The sequence below is a fragment of the Nyctibius grandis genome, chromosome W, assembly GCF_013368605.1.
Source record: "Nyctibius grandis isolate bNycGra1 chromosome W, bNycGra1.pri, whole genome shotgun sequence".
Classification (NCBI taxonomy): Eukaryota; Metazoa; Chordata; class Aves; order Nyctibiiformes; family Nyctibiidae; genus Nyctibius; species Nyctibius grandis.
Genome location: NC_090694.1, coordinates 19,160,561 through 19,186,042, shown reverse-complemented (window position 1 = coordinate 19,186,042; position 25,482 = coordinate 19,160,561). Strand labels below are relative to the sequence as shown.

Genomic DNA, 25,482 nt, shown 5'->3' with positions numbered 1-25,482 from the left:
CTTGGGATAGAGAAAATACTGGGGGTTTTTTTGGTTGTTTTTTTTTTTTTAATAAAACTAGCTTGACAATTGCCTGGAAGCTGAGTAAAGCAATGTAAGAGGTAACTCAATGACTGCTCCATGAAGGTTGTCTGTTTTGTGCTTAAGTGAAATAATTTTGAAGTTTCGTGCAAGTTCTTAAAGCAGCATCGATTGTGCAGAAATTGTGAACACGCTTGGCACTGATCTTTGCCAAATACCTTTGATACAAAAATCGGAGATCTCCAAACCCCCTTGCTTTCTAACTTTCCTCACCAAAGTGGGAAGCTAGGTGCGGCTGGGTAAGGAGTCCGAAAGAAAACTCAATAACACTAGTGTGTTATTAAGCAGGCGTTCTTTATTGCAGCACTGGGGATTATCCACCATGAGTGCTCCACCGGTTTGGCAAATTTTCAGAGAATATATACCATAAAGTTATACATAGTCATAGGATTTCCAAGAACTCATTTACATAGACATGAGATATGCAAATGTCCGTTCCGCATGCGCAGTCGTTTTCTCTGGTGGTCGTCAGGGGTCTTCAGATGAAGGCCGGTAGTCTTCCTCACTGTGTTCGCTGACTGATGTTGCCGCTTGTCTGCGGCAAGCTCCGTTCGGTTGCTGGCTGGCCTGAGGCTATCCGCACCCCAGGGCCATTGAGCACTGACACCAATGTGAGGATGCAACAAATGGCGTTTATTTAACTGCGCAACAGCCTTATATAGTTGTCTTGTCCCGTACGAACTCGCACGATACTTGCACTTCCTGCTCCTTTTGCCACGCCTACCTTCCGTTACAGCCCGAGATTTTCCGGTCGCCGTACCCTAATCTACCTACAACTGACCCCTGCTTCTGGGCAAACTTAGTCTGGGGATCACGTAGGCCACGTCCTTCGAGGTAGCTGTTGCAATTCCCTTATCTCCATGTTCCCGTGCATCCGCCCCTCCCAAGGCCCAGCCATCTGAAGTGAGACCATCCTGGAGCCTCCTTATCTTACAGCCATTACCACTCTTCAAATTGTAAAAGCTTCCCTTTGTTTTGTATATCTAGGTTAATCGAGTGTCTAAGGTATTTTCAACATCCCTTGTTCTTGGGGCCCCCAACCATTTCATTCCCCCCTTTACTTGTTACTTGTAAATTCTTTTACAAAGGTTCCAAGTTTTCATATTTCATTATCTTAGGTAGGGTCCAAATTTTCACAGCTAATTTCTTCAACTTATACCATAAAAGGCAATTGAAAGCTGTTAGTACAATGACAAACACTAACAATATCAGGAGTGGGTGAATTAGGACATGTAACGTTTTCTCCGCAGAGGGTGAGTATCCTGAGAAGATATCCCACCAGTGGTGAGCGGTATCATCTTTAGTTTGGCTTGCCAATCCTACTAATCTGTCTCGAGTTATTACTGTTTGAACTATGGAGTCAGCGAGTGTCTTATTTCGTTTCTTTAAATGTTCTTTGAGTTCCTGAGATTGGTTCAGGATTTTGTTCAATTTTTCCAAAGACACACTTGCATGACTGACTTACATTTAAACTCTCATAATGCCAAAACATTGCTATTTGTTCTTCTGTCCTATAAATGGGGTGGTTACATGGTATTCTTCAACTACCGATCGGTTGTTAGTCACTAAGCACACATGTCTAGCATTAATTTCTACAAACATTTCAAACACATCAGGAGATAGGATCATCCATTTGCAGCTGTTAACAGAATGCTCTAATAAGCAGGGTTCATATGACTGAGATTGTTGTCCACATAAGATTCCATCAGAAGTGGTTTCACAAAGATCTAAATCATACGTTCTGTTATTGTTCCCAATATATTTTCCATGAAACTCCGGTAGCCAATATTCTGAGTTTCCCTCACTCGGAAAGAGTGTTGGGAGTACTAGAAACTTACACATTATTTCAAGGTTGGTTATATTGTAGTATATTAATTTTCCAGCACACCATCTATCGTGGCATTGTACGAATTGGGAATTAGGTCTTATCCAGTGTTCAGGGTGAATCCAATGTTCAAATAATCTCTTCCACATAAACTCATTATTACCCATCAAGTAGGATTGCACCTTATCCTTTTGTTCCAATTGCCACATAGTCTGCAGGGTGCAAACAGTCCAATTCATGAATCGTGTCAAATTTCGTAGTGATTGCACTTGGGTAATTATGCTTCGATTAAAGAAATGTAAAGATTCTATATCATATTCTAAAGCCTGTATCTGAGGGTTAAAGGTGGTTGGTAGCCAATCAGCCTGAATCTTAATTGCCTGAGCTACATCAAACCCTGCCGTTCCGACTTTGCTTCTTAAAGTCTCTAAATCTACTGAATTTAGGAGTCCTATCCCAGTTCCTACACCTCCAAGCAAAGTGTCAAACCACGCTCGTTTTGCCCTACAAGGAGGGGAGGCTGGAAAGGAGAGGTTAAAGAATAGCACATGCTTCTGCCTAATTCTTGCCACATTTATGCAAGTGGAAGGTAACCTGATTAACTGATCCCGGTTTATGGTGGGTCGGGGATTTAGAAATGTTACAGTAGCCACCCACTGAGTAGCCCTATTAATGATTGAGCTTCCATTTCCACAGATCAGTGTCTCCTAGTCACCGGGTTCCCAAGTGTAAGTTCCATTTATGAGAGTATTGGTATCATTATTCTGCTGGCATTCTGTTAACTGCTGTGGGGTTCCTACTCCCTTCACTGTACAACATTTTAAGGTGGCTTGTGGTTTTACAGTAATATTTGTCAAATTTGGACACAATGCGAAGGTCATTCCCTGCCATCCAGTTAATGTTACTCCCTATGTGGATTGTTTCTTCTTATTGTAGGGTCTCCATAGAGTACAATTCACAGTAAACCAAATGTCGACGTAAAGGCACGTCTTACTGCTTTCACATGTAAAATTGTCTTGGCGCCTTGTCTAAGGGACCTTTTTCCACCACCATGTGAAATTCGCAGTAGTTGGCCCTCTTTTCAAGGGCCAGCTGGGAGTGAAGGACATTACTATACTAAAGCAAAAACAAAACCACAATATAATCATGAACAGTCTCGAGTTAACTTTACAGATGTGGGTCCTGTGAGTTGGGATTTCCATGGTCCTTCGGGTGCCTTCTTGATTCTCGAGTAGTGGATCCAGGCGGTGTGCTTCTCAAGCTTGACCGCTGTGTAGGTCGTGAGCAGAACTTGAAAAGGGCCTTTCCATTTTTCTTCGAGAGGGTCACCTGAAATATTTTTAACATAAACCCAATCCCCAGGTTTAAACAAATGCACTGGTGAGTCTAAATCACATGCTCTAGTAGAGATTACCAATTTGTTTACTTCCTGTAATTGTTTTTCCAATGCAATTAAATATTGTTGTAAAGTAATTTCTCCCACTTGGATAAGATCCTGCCCTTGATATCTAGTTTGAAATGGCCTCCTGTATAAGATTTCAAAAGGACTCAGTTTTTCCTTGGTTCTTGGTTTGGTTCGAAGTCTTAACAACGCAATAGGGAGGGCTTGATCCCATCTTAGATTGGTTTCCTGGCAAATCTTACCCAACTGCAATTTAATTAAATGATTCATTTTCTCTACTTGTCCACTTGCACGTGGGCGATAAACTGTATGCAATTTCCAATTAATTTCCAAAAGTTCACTGACTTGTAGAACTACTTGTGACACAAAGTGCGAGCCCCTGTCAGAGGATATTTCTTTTGGTACCCCAAATCTGGAAATAATTTCCTTCAATAAGACTCTCGTTACCTCTCGGGCTTTGTTTGTTCTGCAAGGGAAGGCTTCAGGCCGTCCAGAAAAGGTATCAGTTAATACCAATAGATACCGATACCCCCCTTTTCTAGGGAGTTCCGAAAAATCTATTTGCCAAATTTGACCTGGGACCTTTCCCTTACTAGTATTTCCAAATTTCACACGATGTTCCACCTTTGGACTATCCTTTAGGCATACCTCACATCTTGGCTTTTATAGTTTGATACAATCTTCTGGCTGCTATTTGCTTGATAAGGGATTCATATAAGGCTCCAGTTCCCCAATGTGTTTTGTCATGTTCCGCCTTTATCAATTTCCATAATATCCTAAAGGGAACGGCCACTCTGTTGTCTCCTAACACTGCCCATCCTGAGGGGTTGATTTTGGCCCCCAGACCAGCAATTAACTTCTGACCTCCTTCATCATACTCAACCTTTTCCAGTAGAGGCAAAGATTTTTCAGGAATTAAACTTAATACCTCACCTTGTTCCGCAGCTCGTCTTGCCTCATAATCAGCCAATTTATTTCCCACTCCCCTGTCAGTGTTACCTTTCTGGTGTCCTTTGCAGTGCATGATTGCTACTGCTGACGGCAGTAATACAGCATCTAGAAGTCATAAAATCATATCAGCATGTTTTATACCTTTCCCTTGAGCAGTTAAGAGTCCCCGTTCTTTCCAAATTGCTCCATGGGCATGGACTACACCAAAGGCATACTTCGAATCTGTCCAGATGTTCACTCTCAATCCTTTGGCAAGCTCCAGCGCTCTCACAAGAGCAAGTTTTTGGGCTCGTTGTGCCGATGTGCCCTTAGGGAGTGACTTTGCTTCCACTAGGTGGTCTGTGGCGGTCACAGCATATCCAGCCATTCGAACCCCGTTCTTTACAAAACTGCATCCATCAGTATACCACGTATGGTCAGCTTCTTCCAATGGCTCCTCCTTCAGTCCGGTCTGCTTGCATACACAGTCTCAATTGTCTCTATACAGTCATGCACGACTGTCTCCATTTCCTGTTTATCGCTCAAAAAGGAAGCAGGGTTTATGAGGGTAGGTGTAACAATTCCTATATCATCCTGTTCCATTAGCACCACCTGATATTTTGAGAATCTCTGTGGTGAGAGCCAGTGTCCCCCTTTTTGTTCCAAAACCGAGGTTACAGCATGGGAAGTGTGCACAGTTATCTTTTGTCCCAAGGTGAATTGTCGAGCTTCTTCGATAATCAGAACAACGGCAGCCACTGCCTGAAGACACCCTGGCCATCCTTTGCTTACTTCATCCAATTGTTTGGAGAAGTACGCCACAGCCCGTCTATAAGGGCCTAGTTTTTGTGCCAAAATTCCCAAAGCTACTCCTTGTTTCTCATATGAGAACAACCAGAAAGGCTTTGTTGTATCAGGCAGGCCCAAGGCTGGGGCCCTCATTAGTTCCAGTTTCAGTTCTTTGAATGCTTTTCTAGCCTCACTAGTCCATATTAATTGAGTATGGCTGTTTTTCAATAGTTCATATAGGGGTTTAACCAAAAGTCCATAATTATAGATCCATAATGGCACCAACCTGTCATCCCCAGAAAGGTTCGAAGTTCTTTTACCGTGGTTGTTTCTGGGGACCTGCAGATGGCTTCCTTTCGGTCACTCCCAAGCTGTCTCTGTCCCTTTGAAATCACGAATCCCAGGTATATTACTTCTTTCTTCAGGATCTGGGCTTTCTGTAATGAGACTCGATAACCACTTAGTCCAAGAAAATTCAACAAACTCACAGTCCGTTCTTTGCATTCCTCTTCCTTTTCTGTAGCTATCAGAATGTCATCCACATACTGTAAGAGAGTCCCATTTCCCAGAGGCCTTACCCAGGCTTCTAATTCTTTTGCTAATTGATTCCCAAAAATGGTGGGACTGTTCTTAAATCCTTGAGGTAACACTGTCCAGGTTAGTTGTTTTTTTCGTCCTGTATCAGGGTTTTCCCATTCAACGGCAAATAAATTGCGGCTTTCAGGAGCCAAGGTGAGGCAAAAGAATGCATCCTTTAGATCTAATACCGTAAACCATTCATAGGTTTCCTTTAAACTGGTCAGCAAAGTATATGGGTTTGCCACTACCGGATACAAATCTTCAACTATCTGATTTATTGCTCGCAAATCCTGCACCAATCGTTAAGTTTTGCCATCAGGCTTTTTAACAGGCAAAATAGGTGTGTTATACTCTGAAGAGCATTCAGTCAATAATCCACATCTCATTAAGTCCTCTATAATACTTTTCACTCCTCGCCTATCTTCCAGTTTCAGGGGATATTGTTTTATCCTAACAGGCTGTGCTCTCTCTTTAAGTTTAACAACAACCCATTCTGCATTTTTAGCTTTTGCAGGCATTCCTGAGGCCCACACTCCTGGATATACCTGGTTCTTTATTTCGTGTATAATTTCTTCTTCCCTAATTTGGAGTTCAGTGAGAACCAAACTTAAAATTTCGCAGAATCACAGAATGTTAGGGATTGGAAGGGACCTCGAAAGATCATCTAGTCCAATCCCCCTGCCGGAGCAGGATTACCTAGATCATATCACACAGGAACGCGTCCAGGCGGGTTTTGAATGTCTCCAGAGAAGGAGACTCCACAACCTCTCTGGGCAGCCTGTTCCAGTGTTCAGTTACCCTCACCGTAAAGAAGTTTTTCCTCATATTTATGTGGAACCTCCTGTGTTCCTGCTTGCACCCGTTGCCCCTTGTCCTGTCAATGGATGTCACTGAGAAGAGCCTGGCTCCATCCTCATGACACTTGCCCTTTACATATTTATAAACATTAATGAGGTCACCCCTCAGTCTCCTCTTCTCCAAGCTAAAGAGACCCAGCTCCCTCAGCCTCTCCTCATAAGGGAGATGTTCCACCCCCTTAATCATCTTTGTGGCTCTGCGCTGGACTCTCTCTAGCAGTTCCCTGTCCTTCTTGAACTGAGGGGCCCAGAACTGGACACAATATTCCAGATGCGGCCTCACCAGGGCAGAGTAGAGGGGGAGGAGAACCTCTCTTGACCTGCTAACCACACCCCTTCTAATACACCCCAGGATGCCATTGGCCTTCTTGGCCACAAGGGCACACTGCTGGCTCATGGTCATCCTGCTGTCCACTAGGACCCCCAGGTCCCTTTCCCCTACGCTGCTCTCCAACAGGTCTGTCCCCAACTTGTACTCATACATGGGGTTGTTCTTGCCCAGATGAAGGACTCTACACTTGCCCTTGTTATATTTCATTAAATTTCTCCCCGCCCAACTCTCCAGCCTGTCTAGGTCTCTCTGAATGGCAGCACAGCCTTCCGGTGTGTCAGCCACTCCTCCCAGTTTGGTGTCATCAGCGAACTTGCTGACAGTGCACTCTATTCCCTCATCCAAGTCATTAATGAATATATTGAATAGAACTGGTCCCAGTACCGACCCTTGAGGGACTCCACTCGATACAGGCCTCCAACTGGACTCTGTCCCATTGACCACCACTCTCTGGCTTCTTTCCTTCAGCCAGTTCACAATCCACCTCACTACCCGATCATCCAGACCACACTTCCTCAATTTAGCTGCGAGGATGCTGTGGGAGACCGTGTCAAACGCTTTACTGAAATCAAGATAGACCACATCCACTGCTTTGCCATCATCTATCCACCGGGTTATGTCCTCATAAAAGGCTATCAAGTTGGTTAAGCATGACTTCCCCTTGGTGAAGCCATGTTGACTGCCCCTAATGATCCCCCTATCCTTGATGTGCCTAGAGACAGCACCAAGGACAAGTTGTTCCATCACCTTTCCGGGGATGGAGGTGAGGCTGACCGGTCTATAGTTCCCCGGGTCCTCCTTCTTGCCCTTTTTGAAGACTGGAGTGACATTTGCTTTCCTCCAGTCCTCAGGCACCTCTCCCGTTGCCCACGACTTAGCAAAGATGATGGAGAGTGGCCTAGCAATGACTTCCGCCAGCTCCCTCAGCACCCACGGGTGCATCCCATCAGGGCCCATGGATTTATGGATGTCCAGGTTGCTTAATTGGTCCCTGACCCAGCCCTCATAAACCAAGACAGATTCCTCCTCTATCCTGACTTCTTCTGGGGCCTCAGGAGTCCAGGGCTCCTCAGGACAGCCTCCAGCAGTATAGACAGAGGCAAAGAAGGCATTCAGTAACTCCGCCTTCTTTTTATCCTCTGTCTCCAGGGCCCCCACCTCATTCATCATCAGTGGGCCTACATTGCCCCTAGTGTTGGTTTTACCTGCAATGTATTTGAAGAAGCCCTTTCTGTTGTCCTTGACCTCTCTTGCAAGGTTTAATTCCAAGGAGGCCTTAGCTTTCCTAGTTGCCTCCCTACATCCTCTGACAACAGACTTATATTCCTCCCAAGTGGCCAGCCCCTCCTTCCATGATCTGTACACCCTCTTCTTCCACTTGAGTTTGCCCAGCAGTTCCCTGTTTAACCATTCAGGTCTCCTGGTACCCTTTCTTGACTTCCTACCTGGAGGATGGTGAAGTTAAATGTGTACCCCAAGGAGATTTGATTTTGGGTGAGAATAGCCAATATCTTGAACTGTATGATGCTAATTGTCATTTATTACAGTAAAAATCACCCCAGACCCTGAACATTGGCTGCACCAGATACACCAGCTGCAAGCTCCAGATGCAATACATCATCCTGCTGTGCCCAACTTCACCAGTCCATCACACCATATTGAGGCCTGGTCCTGATCTGCTGGCTGAGTGAATCCCACACCATTTTTTTTTCGTGCCCTGAGAGAGTATTATGAGAAATGGAACCCAGAGTTTTGGACTATTTTAATTCAATGGACTTCTTGGAGAGATTGCCCATAGACTTAAGTGAATGATATCTGTGTGTATATATGGATATATATATACATCGAGAGACTGGGAAAATAGTAGTGACTTGATGTAAATGATATAGAATAAGGGTGGAATCCTGTCCTGGTTTTGTGAGGATAAAATCTGTAGAATCACTTTTCTGTTACATTTTGTTTCAGTTTTTGGCCAGCTGCGTTATGGGTGGGGGTGTGTGTGTGTGGGGGGGGGTGTGTGTGTGTGTGTGTGTGGTGTCTGTCTTTTTGCGTTCTTCTCTTTTCTTGTCTCTCTTTCCCTTTTTCACTGATTGCTTTCTTTGGAGTGATTTGCCACCCCTCTATGGGCCAAGTATATTTTTGTGTGTTTTGTATTAGCATTGATATTGGTTGTGTTGTTTTATTAAATCTGTTTAAATTTTAACCTATGAGTCTCCTTCCTTTTTACAGAAATATCTTGTAGTTCTTGATATCTTCTTGTTTTGTTTTGTATCACTTTTTTGAAGTTTCCTTGCTTCTCAAAGAGCAGAGACAAAGTGTTGAAACTAATAGGGGATGAGTCTATTTTCTCTTTCATGTTTTCAATATAGGAATGGTAGTTGACTAGTGATGCTACTTTAGAAGTTTGTGAGGGCAGGAGAACTGCTTAGAGAACACAGTAAGCCTCTTTTTCTATTTGTTTTCAGGTGGAGATGGAAATGTCTTACTGCCTTTCATTCACAGGGCTACACCTCATTCTGGAATGATTGCATCTCCTCAGGATTGCGTGGTTGTATGTTAATCGAATTGGCATTGCGAGGGCGTCTTCAGTTAGAGGCTTGTGGAATGAGGCGCAAAAGTTTATTAACAAGAAAGGTAAGTGGAGGAAAATGGCTGTATTGACTTTTGTGTCATGCTCCAGGCAATATAGTAGCTATAAATTCCAAGTGGTTGTAAGAAAAAAAATACATTTTTTTTTCTTTATAGAGGGATAGGGATTCTGAGTAGTGACATAAGTTAGATGCTAGGAGTTATTACCTAAAGAGTTTAATCGGTGAGCTGAAGTGCCATGTGAAATCTTCTGTACTTGTTCTCTGCTCCCGTTTGGTCTCTTGATGTGTTCCTGCTGCTGTTGGGAACCTTACACAAACAATTGGCAGTGGTTCTGGCCAGGGTGCAGCGGCAGCACTTGCTGCTGAGAGCCAGTAGCACCAGTTGTAATCTCCTGAAGGAACTAAATTTTGCAATGTTGGTGAGATGTGGGCTGGAGCTGAGAGGGATGGCTAACTGACAGTCTGCCAGATGTATCCTCCAAGTCACCAGTTTAATTCTGGTGTACATAGTGTTGCAGTTAGTGCTTGCAATGCATGGGAAGGAAACGATCCTTGTACCTTGGGCCCCTGAGAACACAAAACTGTATCTAGTTTAAGCATGTGATGGGTGTGTTAAATTTGTTGTACTCACTGACCTTTAAGATAGGCAAATTTTTAAGGTTCTTTATTGAATTAGGTTGAAGATTTGAGGCACCTTAATTTATTACTTTTGCCACTGGATTTTTTCCTTAGTACAAAATGTGCAAAGTCATGCTGTTTGAAGAATTTCTACTTCATCAGCATTAGAGGATACTTGTAAAATAAGTTTATTGAAAACATGGTCAAATGTTGTCTATCCATCACAAAGAAATTCTCTTTTATGGCACACTTCCCTGTCAATATTATCCCTTGCTAAATTTTTTAAAGGAAAGCTTACTAATTCCCTAACCTTCTCCCAGCTTCCTCCTCTTCTGAAGAATCAAACCTCTGTTCAGACAAACAGCTCCTACTTCTTTTAGCTTCGTTTAAGCATATTCAGCACTGATTAGTTTGCATGTATTTTTTTTTTTCTCCAAAGCTTTTGGCTCCTTAGGCATTCAGGTATGTTCTTTAGCAGTTATTTACATTCTACACAAACCTCGTCAGCTCTATCTAACTGAAATTTTAACTGTGTCTTTTTAGGAAAATGGAAAAATAACCTGTGCATATCTTCAGTAAAGAATACAAGCAAAATTACTGTTTTCCTTTTTTTAATTTCATAATGTGATTTTTGGGGGTAGGTTGATGTGTTTGTTTCAATTTTTATTTTTTTTCCCCATTGCTTAAGGAGAGCTAAAAGCTATCCAATATTAAATGCTTTGTTCTTTCTGCTGTTGTAAGGCAATTGAGAGATTTCTTTTTGCAGGCAGGAGGGTTCTATGAAAAATGCTTAATATAAAATTCAAATTAAGATTGATTTTTGCTTAAGGAATTTCTTGCAAATAAAATCCTTAACTACTGATATATATGATGGTTTTTCTCCACTTGCCCCACCTCTCTCAATTTAGAAATCCTTCTCATGACTGACTTGTGTTGTTTTATACCTTATTTGAAGTCTTGCATTAACATGAAATTTCAGTCTCATTTCTGTGTTTGCTAGATTTCATTGTCTTAACTTTACCAAGTGTCCCCCTCTTGCAGGCTTTGCTCCCCTTGCCCTCAGCTTTCTCTGTGAATTAAATACTGTGCTTAGTGAGTGGAATGAGCTGTCTAGTTGCATCCAAGGTTGTGATTCAGTGAGGTGGAGTTTCAGTAGCAATACTATTTTTATATAGCTTCTGCCTCTCAGGCTAGCCTTTCTCCCTCCCTGCCCCTGCTTCATTCTGGGACTTTGTGGAAAGGTAAAATCTCATTAAAACTAAAGCTTTGATTCGTGACTCAAAACCCTGTATCTTCAAGCCATGATCTGAAGGGAGGAGTTTAGGCTTCAGTCACTTTAGCCTGTGCTGCAGCTGAGAAGGGTAGTCCTGTCTTGTAGTGTTTGTGTAGCCTTGTCAGGTAACCACTCTGGCTGAAAACTAATTCACTTCTTTGATCAGTTTAGTTTTTATTTGAATCGCTTTCTTGATCTTATCATCAGCTGGGGCACAAGTGAGACTGCTGGCACAAGCGATAAGGTGAGAACAAGAAGATGGTAAACTAGTTCTTTGGGCAGTAGTATGGACTTATAACCAGCTAATGGTGGCCTTGGTCACACAGCTGACTTAAAAGATTGCTAGCTACAATGAGTTCCACTTCAAGCATTAAATCAGGTGGATCTTTGCTGATTATTTTTTGCAGTTTTTAAGAGACAACTTCAGAAGTGATCAAGATGCATTAAATCAATGCTTGAATGACATAGAGACAAATGAGACTGAGAAACTGCCAGACAAGGACTTGATGAACGATAGTGAAACTTCTGAAAGTCAGTATGATGTATTTTATGTTGTAACATCCTTGTAAATTTGGCTTCAGAGTATGTCATATATCATTGCATCATTTTGGAGTTCTATCTACTGGTATCACTTTTAGAAACAAATAAACATTGAGGTTTATGTATAAATAAAGTAATTTCTAAGACGTGGTTATTGAAGATAGATAGAAAATGGTACTCTATGCTGCCTTACAGTCTCAGAAAGCAAACACAATAATTACAGTCCTTAAAAGAAATCCCGACAAATCCTTGGCGGATTAACTTCAGTATTTTATAGCTGACACTTCTGAGTGATTAATGCATGAGTGAATTTTTGTATTAAAACTAAATAATGAAGTTTACTTAAAAATCAATGCAAGAGGCGCTTCATCTTTAGCGTTGCTTAATTGCAAAGCTGCATTGTAGAAAATGAAGTATTCCATATAATTGAAATGTCCTCAGCAGTTGGATACAAGGCAAATCTAGTACATGATAAATCACTGAAAAATTGGAATAAAGAAATATTCTTTGCAATAAGGCTAAGGACCATTATCTCTGAAGAATCAGGATCTTGACTTCTTTTTCTACCTTAGCTCATCTATTAGAGAGAAAAAATACCCCCTTGCAGATGCCTTATCTTCTGTGATGATTCAATTCACAAGATCCCCAACCCACTTGATTTCCCACTCTTCTTATTCTGTTATGTCTCTGGAGAGAGTTAACCAAGAAGCATTTGTCAAGAAATCCTCCTTCAAGAAAGAGCAGATCCATGAGCATAGGAGAGAGGTGGCTGGGCTTCCCCTAATGCCTGTTTGCATGTGCTGGGAAAGGTAGGGGAAGAGAAATACAGTGGAAGTGTGAACCAAAATACTTTTGTTTGAGGGGAAGGGTAATCGGAAGAATCTGTGCAGTGAATATGCAATGTAGCAGAGAAGTGAGAAGAAACTGGATGATTGGGGAGTGAGGTGGATTGAGAACTGGCTGAAGGAAAGAAGCCAGAGAGTGGTGGTCAATGGGACAGAGTCCAGTTGGAGGCCTGTGTCTAGCGGAGTCCCTCAAGGGTTGGTACTGGGACCAGTACTATTCAATATATTCATTAATGACTTGGATGAGGGAATAGAGTGCACTGTCAGCAAGTTCGCTGATGACACCAAACTGGGAGGAGTGGCTGACACGCCAGAAGGCTGTGCTGCCATTCAGAGAGACCTAGACAGGCTGGAAAGTTGGGTGGGGAGAAATTTAATGAAATATAACAAGGGCAAGTGTAGAGTCCCGCATCTGGGCAAGAACAACCCCATGTATGAGTACAAGTTGGGGACAGACCTGTTGGAGAGCAGCGTAGGGGAAAGGGACCTGGGGGTCCTAGTGGACAGCAGGATGACCATGAGCCAGCAATGTGCCCTTGTGGCCAAGGTGGCCAATGGCATCCTGGGGTGTATTAGAAGGGGTGTGGTTAGCAGGTCAAGAGAGGTTCTCCTCCCCCTCTACTCTTCCCTGGTGAGGCCGCATCTGGAATATTGTGTCCAGTTCTGGGCCCCTCAGTTCAAGAAGGACAGGGAACTGCTAGAGAGAGTCCAGCGCAGAGCCACAAAGATGATTAAGGGGGTGGAACATCTCCCTTATGAGGAGAGGCTGAGGGAGCTGGGTCTCTTTAGCTTGGAGGAGACTGAGGGGGGACCTCATTAATGTTTATAAATATGTAAAGGGCAAGTGTCATGAGGATGGAGCCAGGCTCTTCTCAGTGACATCCATTGACAGGACAAGGGGCAACGGGTGCAAGCAGGAACACAGGAGGTTCCACATAAATATGAGGAAAAACTTCTTTACAGTGAGGGTAACTGAACACTGGAACAGGCTGCCCAGAGAGGTTGTGGAGTCTCCTTCTCTGGAGACATTCAAAACCCGCCTGGACGCGTTCCTGTGTGACATGATCTAGGTAATCCTGCTCCGGCAGGGGGATTGGACTAGATGATCTTTCGAGGTCCCTTCCAATCCCTAACATTCTGTGAAACAGCGCTGTATGCCTGGCTGCAGAGAATGGTAAACTTAGAAACAAAATTGCTGTGTATTGTGGCTTCCCAAGAGCTTATGGAGCCCTGACTGAGTTGAATGGGAGTGTCTACGCTCCTTACAGCTCTTTTCTACAGCCTGTAGGTTTAGGCTCATACTGTCATGGTGGATTATATTTGGACTAGCTTATTAAACTTCTGTGCAGTGGTAGAAAAAAGTATCTTATCCCCAAATAAGCAAGAAAAGCTGTTTTCTAAACTTCAAAAAACAATCTTACTTAAAAAATGCTTTTAAGTCTGTGTCATGGTTTAAAGCTGGGCCAGCTATTAAACCTGTGGCAGACGCTCTCTGTTAACCCTCCCCCCCACCCAAAGGGAAAGGGAAAGGGAAAAGGGAGAGAGACTTATGGGTTGGAAAGTTAAAACAGTTTTAATAAACTATAATAATGAAAAAGAGTATAATAGTAATAATAGAAATAATCAAATATATACAAATATATATACAAAACCAAGATCGAGCTCCCCCGATGTCGGCCACGTCACCACCGGCACTGCAGGGCAGGCTCCGGGAAGGCCCAGGCTGGGCCCAGCGACGGTCGAGAACTGGATTCAGGGATGCACAGATCGCGATCGGGGGCAGCAGGAAAACGGACAGAGTCCTCCCTGGACACTGGCCAAAGGCTCAAGCCGCAGAAGCAGCCCGAAGCAGCAGCAGCACCCAAACACAGCAGAAGCAGCAAGGGAAGGGCGCAGCAGGAGAAGGAAGGGGCAAGAGCGCGAGACCCTTGTGATCCCCCTGCTTTATACTGAGAAATGACGTATATGGGATGGAATACCTTCGTTGGTCAATTTTGGGTCACCTGCCCTGTCCGCTCTTCCCTGCAGGTGCGACCCCCCTTCGGCTCTTCACTCATAAGCAGTGAGGAATTTAGCAGTGACCTTGGTTTCTCTAAGACTAAGTACAGCAAGAGCCTTTCTGCATAACATCCCTACCGGTGTCTCAGTGATAACTACAAACTTCGAGCGTTATCAGTCCTAGAAGCAGACACTGTCTGCAAAACATGCAGTTAGTTTCAGAAAGTGCAGTTACTTAGAAGAGACTTAGCTGAAAGTAAAAATCACTGAAAGGAAGATTGGCCTGGTTTGGGCCAAACCAGGACAGTCTGCGATATCCCTCTTCAGTGAGGTTTGTGTTTGTTTGTTTTAATAAAACGGATAAAAAAGATGACTTCACATCTTACCTGTTAAAGTGAGATGGTGAGTAGTAGGTTGCCAACTGCAGCAGGCTGGAGTGATCTAGTGTAAGGTTACTGTGAAACAAATCATATGGGACACATCAAAGAAACTAAAATACTGCTGGAATGTCATTTTTAAAAAGAAGTAAGGATAAATAAGTTGGGTGTTTTTAGGCTAATTATTAAAGGAATATCTGAAGGGTGGCTATTAATAGCCACAATCTAGCAGCTTAAAAGCCCAACTTAAAGTATGCTCCTGTATAATTAAAGAAGAGAAACTTCCAAAAATTCAGTCTTGATATAAAACTGGAAGATATGTAATATCATAATATGTGGTTAATAAAGGTTTTGAGTGACGCTATGGTGCAAGCTTGTAAATCAGATAGGTAAATATGCATTGTTGTGTGTTTAGTTTCAAATAGGGATTGTCTGGATTAAAATGTAGTTGTGTTCTTAAAACCAAATATCTGAGACTTATGGTTGGAGTGATCTCCAGCTTCCAGAAGTGGAGATCTGAACAGTATCTCAAGAGACTATTTAATCTTGATGCAGTTAACAGAAAATCAGGTTTCTCTGGTCCCTCCCTGGCAGATGTCTAGTCTTAAATTTTTCCACTGAATGCAATTCAACAACCTCCCTGGATGTTTAATTTGCCTGTTGAAGTTTTTGACAATATATCTTGCATCTTCTGTATATCCAGAATAAGCTGGTATCTTTTATTTTTCCCAAAGTAAACACCTTCAACTACTGTTTGATACCCTCTTTGTAAAAATGTCTTACATGCTGCTTTTTAGATCTAAACAAATGTCATTCTTTTTAGCCTAGCATTTTGGACTGGTTCATTCATGCTGTTTTTTATTAAAATATTAGTTTCTGTGCTTTATAGAGACCATCTAAATTGGACATAGTATTCCAGCTATGACCTGTTAGGTCTTCACAAAGATCTCTCCAGCAATTTCCTGTTAATCCAGTTTAGAATGAAATTCTTACTTTGTCAAAAGACTTGGCTTTTGTTGATTCATTTGGTTCATAGTCTACTGCTAGAATTACTAGATGGTTTTTCTGCCATTCTGAACTATATAGTCATTTATTATATCTCTTATATTTGTCATCTGTTTTCTCATCCTGACTATACTACTTTGCATTTCTTTTTAATTTCATCTCATTGACTTTTGTACACATCTCCAGTTTGGGATCATCTTGCCAGTATTGAAGCTGTGTTACCATTGCAACTCATTTCAGTGTCATCTACAGACCCTATGAAAATGTATTGTACTCCTCTATTGTGTGTAGTAAGGATTATTAGAACTACAGAACAGAACTGAACTTGGGATATATTTCAATAGGACACTTAAAGCTTTTCCAGAATACCTTTCTGACTACTGTGAAGCTTTACTAAAAATAAGATCTTTCACCTGCTGCTTCTCTTGTATATGTGGAATTGTTCTGATGTGTTAGTTTTTCTGTCAATTGCCTGTTATCTTTTTACCTGATGCTTATAAATTGCTAACTTGTAAAACTATTTAAATTGCCAGATTTAATCATTATTTCCATAAATAGCTTTGAAGCAGTAGTAACTCTTCTTTTCCTAAAGAAAGATAGAATTTTGTTGTTGTTTTGTTTTTATTCAAACATATTGACTTGGGCTAGTTAAATCTGTATGTTTTAGTTTGGTGCTACTGTTTTTCTAACCAGAAAAAAATGGTATTTGGACACAGTTTATATAACTACTTATACTGGTAAACAAGCAGTTACTCAAATTCTTAAATTTTATTATGTTACTGTGAATGATTTTTTTTCACTCTCTCCTGTGCTCTCTTAAGGGAAGAACTCAATTTTAGGAGTTATTAAATAACAAACTTAATATGCAATAATAAATGCAATATCATTAAGGAGTTTATTGGTACATACATATTTTGCCTAATACGTGTATTTTAACTGTTAGTGAATGGAACGTAGTGTTGCTGGTCAACATGTTCTTCAGAGCTGTAAAACTTATAGATGTTGTCTTGAACCTATTTTTATCCATCAATATATGGAAGAAAACCAGTTTTCCTGCTTTTTCACTTTCTAATTGATTTCTCAATTTCATGTGGCCTAATTGTTTAACTCTGCAGTATTCTGAATAAATTGACTTGAAGCAGTAAAATTGACAGCCATCAGAGAGCAATTTAAGACAGTAGTATATTTTTTTGGGGGGTAGGAAGTGAAGGACCCGGCCAGGTTAGTGGATTATCTTCCTTAAAAAAAAAAAAAAATTAGGTATTAAGCATGTTATTAATACTATAGTTTTAGTCAATTAAGGTTAATTTAGGTTATAGATAACTTAAGACTTAATGTAGCTTTGTAATTAAAATCCTAAATAGTTTTTTTAACAACTAGGTATTTTTTAAACTTGTATATTCTTAGAGAAGATTCCTCACTCCTTAAAATTTTCCTTGGTTCTGATAACAGGTAGATTTTTTTCCCAGTTTTTATTGTTGGATGTTTATGGTATATGAATTAAGTCAAAATACTGACTGCGTTTTATTCTGTCCTAGGTGATTTGCAAGTCAGATGCTCCTACAGGGGATGTTCTGCTTGATGAAGCTCTGAAACACGTAAAAGAGACCCAACCTCCTGAAACAGTACAAAATTGGATTGAACTGCTTAGTGGTAAGCCTTGAACATAATGTATTTGCCTCCCCCCCCGCCAGTAAAGCTAATTATCTGGCATCACTAGAGATTATACTGTAAGATTTTTGGGGAGAAAGTATGCAAAGAAGTTAATTAATCTGTCCTCTAGACTAGTCTCTTGTTGATTGTAGCCTTTAATCAACTATAAGTAACTGTTGCTTTTGACTTAACTTGGTACAGAAAGGATCTAGATGGAAGTGTCAGAGGACATCTCTACTCTGTGGGAGAGGTGTCTTCTGATGACTGAAGTAAATCAGGACTGCACCCTGGAGATATAACTGCCTTTCTCTGTAATTGGAAATGAGGGTTAGTGGAAGTTTGGAGTATAGCCGTGTGGATTCAGTATTTGTATCTTTTGATAAAGAAAGGAGATGAGCTCACTATTCAGATGTAAAAACTGAGGGTTATTTGGCCATTAATCATAAAGAAACAATAGTCAGGAGTTCTTTCCATTTTTCCATTAACTAGAGAAATGTAACAAATATTTTCAAATATTAGATACTTCTAGTTGTTCAAAACAAAGTCTTCATGATGAGTACTTTGCACACAGCTCTTCCTGTAAAGCTAATAAATTGTCATTAAAAAAATGAAATGTCAATTAGATTTCATCTTTACAATTGCATTTAACACTTTTCATATACCTCACCAATGTTTGTATTCTCAGGATGCATAAATTAAACTGAAATTAACAATGACCACCTTTTAACATGTAGTGCTTTTATTGGGTTTTGTTTTTTCTTTTTTCTGTAGCCAAAATTCATCACTAAGGTTTGTCTGTTTTTGCAAAACACACAAAATGCAGCTTCCCTGGAGTAGATCAGAGCTGCACTTAGTTGTGCAAACAGTGCAGGGAAAAAACCCACTGTTTTGTCAACAATACGACTTTGGGAGGTAGGGGGTAATGAGACTTGAAGTTATCTATCTAAATCTATTTGTTACTTGTAACAACAGATAAGTAAGGGTTTCAAAAATGAGCAAAATCTCTCCAGCTTTCTATGCTGCCTTGTTTTCGTTATGTTCTTCCCATTCATCTTGCACCACCTGAAGCAGCCTTCCTTGCATACTCGCATACAGTTCATACTCAGTGCCTTTGCCATCCCTCCCCTCTTGTTCCTTGACTGTCAGGCAGAGGGGGTAGAGAGGAGAACAAAGCAGCCCTTGTCAGTAGGGGGCATGGCTGCTGCGTATCCTTGCAGTTTAGTTCTTTCTTAGCTCTCCTTCACTTTTACAGCCTGCAAAAACAATTCATTTTTCTTGTCCCAAATACATAATTTGTGCTGACATTTCACCTTCTCTCACAGTGCAGAGCGCATCAAGTTAGTACCGATTCAAAAAAGGTCAACTAATGAATTAACAATGTTGTAGGTTTTCCTTGAGCTAAGCTAAGGTTTTTCTGACCCTGCTAAGCTTTGGCTCTGGGAAGATAGTTATCGTCAGTGCTGTGGCTGAGACTTAGATCAATCATTTTTACTTACACGTGGGTATTTAATTACTAGTTCTTGGATGGTATTAGGGTTCTTGGCATTTCCCATGGTTCAGAGAACTGCCCTTTGAAGAAAAATATTTTGGTGTTTTGTTTTGGGTTTTTGATGATAACTTCTTTTAGAATTTTGCTTTAGGGCCTGATCCTGGAAATAGCTACTCTATCCATAATTATCACCAATGCAAAGAATGCTGCTTGAAGTTAGTGTTCAAAAGCCATCATGGAAATATTTATATGGACATTTAAGGTGACTTTTGCCAGGCTGATCTTGTTTATAAGATAGCCTCTAAGGGAAGCAAGTATAGGGAATACAGAAGTTTGGATCAGAATGTCAGGTCTTCCTGCAGATGTAACACATCTGTCTGAACAAGCAAGTGCCTGTGTAATTGAGGAGATTGGTCACAAGGTGTCACCACAGTACTGATTTTTATTATTGTATAGCCACATCCGCCTAACAAATTTAGAAACATCTAGGAAATTACCTTTGCCCTGTGAAACACTGTAAGGGGATGACTCTTTTTTTTTTTTTTTTTTTTTTTTTTTTATGCGTGATGGCTTCATTCATGGTCAAGCTGGGGAATCACATTCAATGAGAATGTGATTCCTACAGGGACTTGTGGAGTTCAGGCCTGGGTGGGTTCTCTGCCTTTCACTATGCAGTTGGTGTCACCTCATTTGTTTACTTGTCTGTTACTTGGATACAGTGTATGTCACCTTCCATCACAGTGGGAGAAACCTTAAAGTAATCTGTGTATTATTATTCATTAACCAATAATTTTTTTAAAAAGCTTTCTGATATAGAAATTCTCCCATCATTTATGGGAAACCCCCCATCTATGTAAGAAATACTTCATGCTGTTTCTTCTTCTTAAAATGCATAGGCTCTTTTATATCAGGAGGGGATTTTAATACTTACAATAAATACTTAGGTAGACTGGACCTAAAATTTTAGCTTGTTAAGTAAACTCTTAAGCAAAGATGGATTTCTCAGTGCTTAGCAACTTTAGCTTTCTCAGTAGCTGTTGATGCTGATTCTGTGCTTTTAAAATTCCCCCCTCTGAGCACACACACTCACACTCTGAAGTGCCCAGTTCCTCCTGCCTTAACAAAAAAAAAAAAAAACCCACACACATTAGAAATAATTTTTATAGAAACATCAAAGCCCCTGCCCAACATGTGCCTGTGTGTAATGCGCACATCCACACTCACACAGTGGGTGTCACTGTTTCACCTGGTGGGGGCAGGAAGGGAGAGAAGAATGTAAACCCAAACAAACAGGGAAATGAGTAGGATGTATAGGGTAGGTGTGCATAAGCTTGTCTCTGTGGCAGAAAGAATGGCAATGACACTTCTAGCTTCTGAACTGATAAAAGGCTGGAAGTAGACAAATGGACAAGATTGGAGGAGATGCTTATTTTTGGTTTTATTAACTCTTTCTTCATGACTCTGTGTGGTGTTTTGTTTGGTGGTTTGGTTTTGGGGGGTTGTCTTTTTCTTGTTTCGTTTTCTTTTCCTTCAGTACAAGAGTGCTTATTTGTCATATCCCTAATCAAGATGTGGCTTAGCTAGCATTTTGTCCAAACTTTAAATGTACACTGAAACTCCTCAAAGAGGCTCTTATGGTCTCTGTCTCTATATATCTGGACAGGTCAGAGATCAGAGAAATGCTGACATGAGCACAATATCTTAGTGTAATGGTCAGCTATATGAATTTGACGGCTCATTCTTCAGCGGTGGGGGGATCACTGTAATAGTACAGTTTAAATTTTGCCTGACTCTTGGCTTTTTTGCTTGTTTTTTTAGGTGAAACATGGAACCCATTGAAGTTGCACTACCAATTGCGAAACGTCCGTGAACGGTTAGCTAAAAATCTAGTGGAAAAAGGTGTACTGACAACAGAGAAACAGAACTTCCTTCTTTTTGACATGACTACGCACCCTCTCACCAACAACAATATCAAACAGCGCCTCATCAAGAAGGTTCAAGAAGCAGTTCTTGACAAATGGGTGAATGACCCTCACCGCATGGACAAGCGCTTGCTGGCACTCATTTATTTAGCCCATGCTTCAGATGTTCTGGAGAATGCTTTTGCCCCCCTTTTGGATGAGCAGTATGATTTAGCCACAAAGAGAGCGCGGCAGCTTCTGGATTTAGACCCTGAGGTTGAATGTATGAAAGCCAACACAAATGAGGTTCTGTGGGCTGTTGTAGCAGCTTTCACAAAATAGAACACTTCAGTCTGAATGCAGTTATCTTCTTTCATGTAAACCAGTTGTTTCTCTTCTATTGACTGTTTGTTTTCTGTAATTTGTACCTTCTCTCATGATGAATCAGCTCTTGTTTAATGGGAATTATAAGTGGTGTATTCCCTCCTTCTCTGTGTATCTATATACAGGATTCTGCTGGTACAAGAGACCTTCCTGTTTAAAAACAACAGAAAAAGGTTTTACTTCCATATTGGCATTCTATTTACTATTCAGTTTGAGTTATCTGAAATACTTTAATCTATTTTTCATCTTACTGTTATTGAAGTGGTTTAACATGGAAAGTACCTCAAGGAGGAAATGTGTATGCAGTTGGATCACTAGTCTCAGCTGACACAGATGTGTGCATGCATCAATACTTTTGATCTGTTATGAATTGTACTGCAGAAAAGGGCCTTTTAAAATCACCAAAGCTCCATTTTGAAGTGTCCATCAGGACATTTTATGCACAGACATTGTTTCAATTATACCTAACAAAATTACTTTAAAAGCAGAAATGCCATTAAGCAGCTTTGTCAATAGTTCCTGTAAAATGCCCCATAAATTTTACTTTTCATGCAAGTCTCTTGTGTACTTATGTTTTTGTTAGAACAATAGCTGAGTTGTAGGGCTAGTGTAGAAAGGTCCAATTGTTTCATAAACCAGTTTTGGGATGGGATACATTTCATTATATTGTGTATATATAGTTTAAATTGTATATTAACAACTGCCCCATCTTAGTATTTTGCAAGATCTACTTAGTTGTACACCTGATGCCCCTTATTTGCTATCAGCTGTTGCCATTTGATGGAAAGAAAGGCCTCCTATAAAGAGCATGTATGTGAAAGGTGTTTGTTTCCAGTGTCTACAGAGTTTGCCATTCAGGTATTCTCAGTCTATGCATTGCCTTTGATAATTAGCATATAGAAAGAGACCACTTTCTATCATCACTTGTACTTTTTTCTTTTTTTTCTTCTCCTGTATGGAAGAGGCTTGTGACCAGTACAATTCTTGAGTGCAGTTTTAAATTTTGTTTGTACATAAATAAATGTTTGTCTCTTAAACCTCATAATCTATTTTACACTTTAGAAACAAAGTCAGTTCTAGCAGGTGTTGCATGTAAACAGTTAGCAAGTAATGACTGCAGTTCAGATGATTAAAATTTCTGTAATGGGATGCTCTGCTATATTTTAATTTTTTATATACAATTATGCTGATTAGCACACTATTGTAAAAAAAAAAAATAAAACTTTGGCTTTTTAAAATTTATTGCCTCTTTGCCACTGCTTGTTATTTCCCATTGGTTCCACAGTGTAAATATTATGAATGAATTAAGCATTGATTTATATTTTTTTTTCCCCCTCATAACAATGAAGATTTATAGTGGGGCTTACAGGTTTTTTGGTTAATATTCAGAGCAAGAATACTAGATGGTATATAACTGTAGAGTTGAAATTCAAGTTCTTAAATGATGTTTCTTTAGAAAAATTAAATTAAAAGTATATTGTACAGTATTTCAAATTTTGGTTTACAAATAAAAAGATAAACTGTGTTCTCCCAATTGCAAGATCCTGTGTTTAAAACTGAGGAGCTTGGGCATCAACTTTGGACATTTTCTTTAAAGCAATCACATTTGAAAATGTTTAAAGTGGAGGGAAAATGAAAGTTGCTGTGTTGCTCTTATATTTGACAGCTTACAGAATACTTTGTGTACTTGATAGTACATGCTAACTTGATGCTTTCATTGTTTCTCCTGTGATCTGTTTTCTCATTTTCTGTTCCTCTTTGAGAGGAGAGAAAAGCAGTTAGGTAGAAAAGTCAGAAAAAATAGTGGAGTATTCAGGAGTAAGTTGAGTGCATAAAACTTTTAGATTTTCAAAGCCATTTTAAGCTACTTGAAACATGCTTCAGACTGAAAGTATCTTTCATAGTCCCTTTTCTGTCCTCTCATCTTCACTCTGTCAGTATTTTTCATGTTCCTGCTGGTTTCATGTTACATTGTGGAGAATATTGGGTTTTTGTCACCCTTACAGCCAACATGGTTTAAAAAAAAAAGGTCACCCTCCTTTAATCCCTTCCAGAGAGAGGGTTTGTTGTTTTGGTTTGTTTTTTTTCCATGTAGAAGATAAAGCTGATAAATACTGCAGGCAGTTATTTTGCTTAAAGATAGAACCTCTGTCTGTGAGAGGGAGAGTTTGTAGTGAGTGCATCAAAGAACTTTGTAAGTAACGAAGGGTTTGTGAAGAGTAACAGTATCTTTTGCTAGACCACCTGGCATAAGCCTGGATGTGTGGGGGAAATAGATGAGCTTTTGGAATCTTGAGTCCTATGTTGTGCTTTAAAAAAAAACCTCAAAGCCTCATGAGTGCTACCAGACCTTATATCTAACAATGAAGGTAAGTTTGGTAGGTTAACAGGGACTGATTTAGCAAACATCCTTGCCTTCATTGCTATTTCAGGTTCTAATAAAATGATTAAACATGGGAGACTGCTTTGTTCTACTGAGATTCAGGTTTCCTTCTTCCTACTAGCTGCTCCTGCAGCTCACAAGAGACCTGAAGACCTGGTTTTAAGACAGTTTTTGGCTGCTCTGAGTCCTCAGCTCTCAATGGCTGCTTAAAGTGAAGATTGCTATCATAGCCTGAACTTGAACCCTTGCCTCAAGGAAAAACATATATTATTCTCCTTCTTTTAAAACAAACTTTCAAGTTAATGTCAAAAACATTAATATAAATCCACAAGCAGTATATATATAATTTTACAGTCCTTGATATTTACATCCTCTCTTGTGTTTCTAGAGATGATGTTACAGTGCTCCAAATGGTATGTTAGTGAAACCTGTGTGCCATACGTGATGCTTTAGAGGCAAAAGTTGCATAAATTAGCTATAAAAGGCTGGTGACTGCTCATATGTTCATGCCCATTTCTCCTACAAAGTGAAGATATGTATTAACTAATGTGTTCTCTGTGAACTGGACTGAATCTACCAAAACAAAATAAAGCAACCTTTCAAGCTATGAGCTGCAAATGGTTACTGTGTATCGCATGCAATACTTAAAGGATTTTTTTCATTTTCTAAGTAATCTCCAATTTTTCAATGAGACTCTCGTCTTCAGCAGTTTGGGAAACAGAACTTTAAGATCAAAGCCTTGGTTATGCCTGAACTGGGCTTCAGGTACTTCACGTAGTCAAAGCCTGTTATATCCTAGTTTCCCCTCTTGTGTCCATCTATTTTTCTATATGGAAGGGGGTTTCCCGATTCAGAGAAGTACAAATTTCTTGAAAAGGTAACTCATTTAGTCTGTGGTAATGCTTAATGTACACAACAGTTTAATTACTTAGCATCTCCTTTCCTGTCAAGTGCTTTGTAAGTGTCAAATATGTGATTTCAGGTGTGTGTAAGAGGTGGCCTTCTTGGGTAGGAGGGGAGGATCTTTGGATGGGGAAGAAGCATGGTCAGAGCTACTGCCCATATTAATCTCTGAATAAAATCTGGAGCTTCCTCCCATTGACTCTTGTTTTTTCCTGCCTACAAAGCATCAGCACAAAGCCTGTGAAAAGCTGATGGTAAGAAATGCCTTCTGACTCAGGGGGAGAAAGAGCTTCTGTAGAAACAGTAAGAAGAAAAGCTGGTTCCTAAAACAGCAGAAAAGTACTTCCAAACAATTTGCTGTTTCAGCTTTTTTCTCTTGACTTTGGCCCCTGGTCTTCTCTGTTTCTTATTTCCCTGTTGCTTGGTGGATTCCTCTTTCGTGTTCCTGAATGATCTGTACTGATTGCCAACCTTCTATGTTTCCACTCTTGCCTTTTTATTACTAACCTTTTTTTGCTTTCAGTTTTACAGTCAACTCAAGCTCAACTCTCCTTTACCCTGTCCTTGGAGTTGCTTTCCCCTCTGCTCAGATTCCCTGCTGATGCTTCAAGGAACCTCCCCTTCTTTAACAAATACATTTGTCAATACTAGCTGCCTTGGTGGCTGAACTGAAGCAGCTGGCCATCTGCTACAGCTTATAACACATGCTTTGTTAAGGTGAACAAAAA

The 25,482-nt window shown here is 40.4% G+C and overlaps 1 protein-coding gene across 2 annotated transcripts in view; it reads left to right on the top strand.

Moving 5' to 3' along the window:
• LOC137675741 (Golgi phosphoprotein 3-like) overlaps positions 1 to 22,710 on the top strand; it is a 41,773-nt gene extending 19,063 nt beyond the window's left edge. The window contains exons 2-4 of one of the 2 annotated variants that reach the window (XM_068421939.1): positions 9,297 to 9,428; positions 17,580 to 17,694; positions 21,002 to 22,710. In XM_068421939.1, the coding sequence (XP_068278040.1) occupies positions 9,297 to 9,428; positions 17,580 to 17,694; positions 21,002 to 21,426 (672 nt within the window). In that variant the 3' untranslated portion in view covers positions 21,427 to 22,710. Of the gene's footprint in view, positions 1 to 9,259; positions 9,429 to 17,579; positions 17,695 to 21,001 lie in introns of both variants that reach the window. The other variant, XM_068421940.1, reaches the window with a different exon arrangement.
• The last annotated feature ends 2,772 nt before the right edge of the window (positions 22,711 to 25,482 follow it).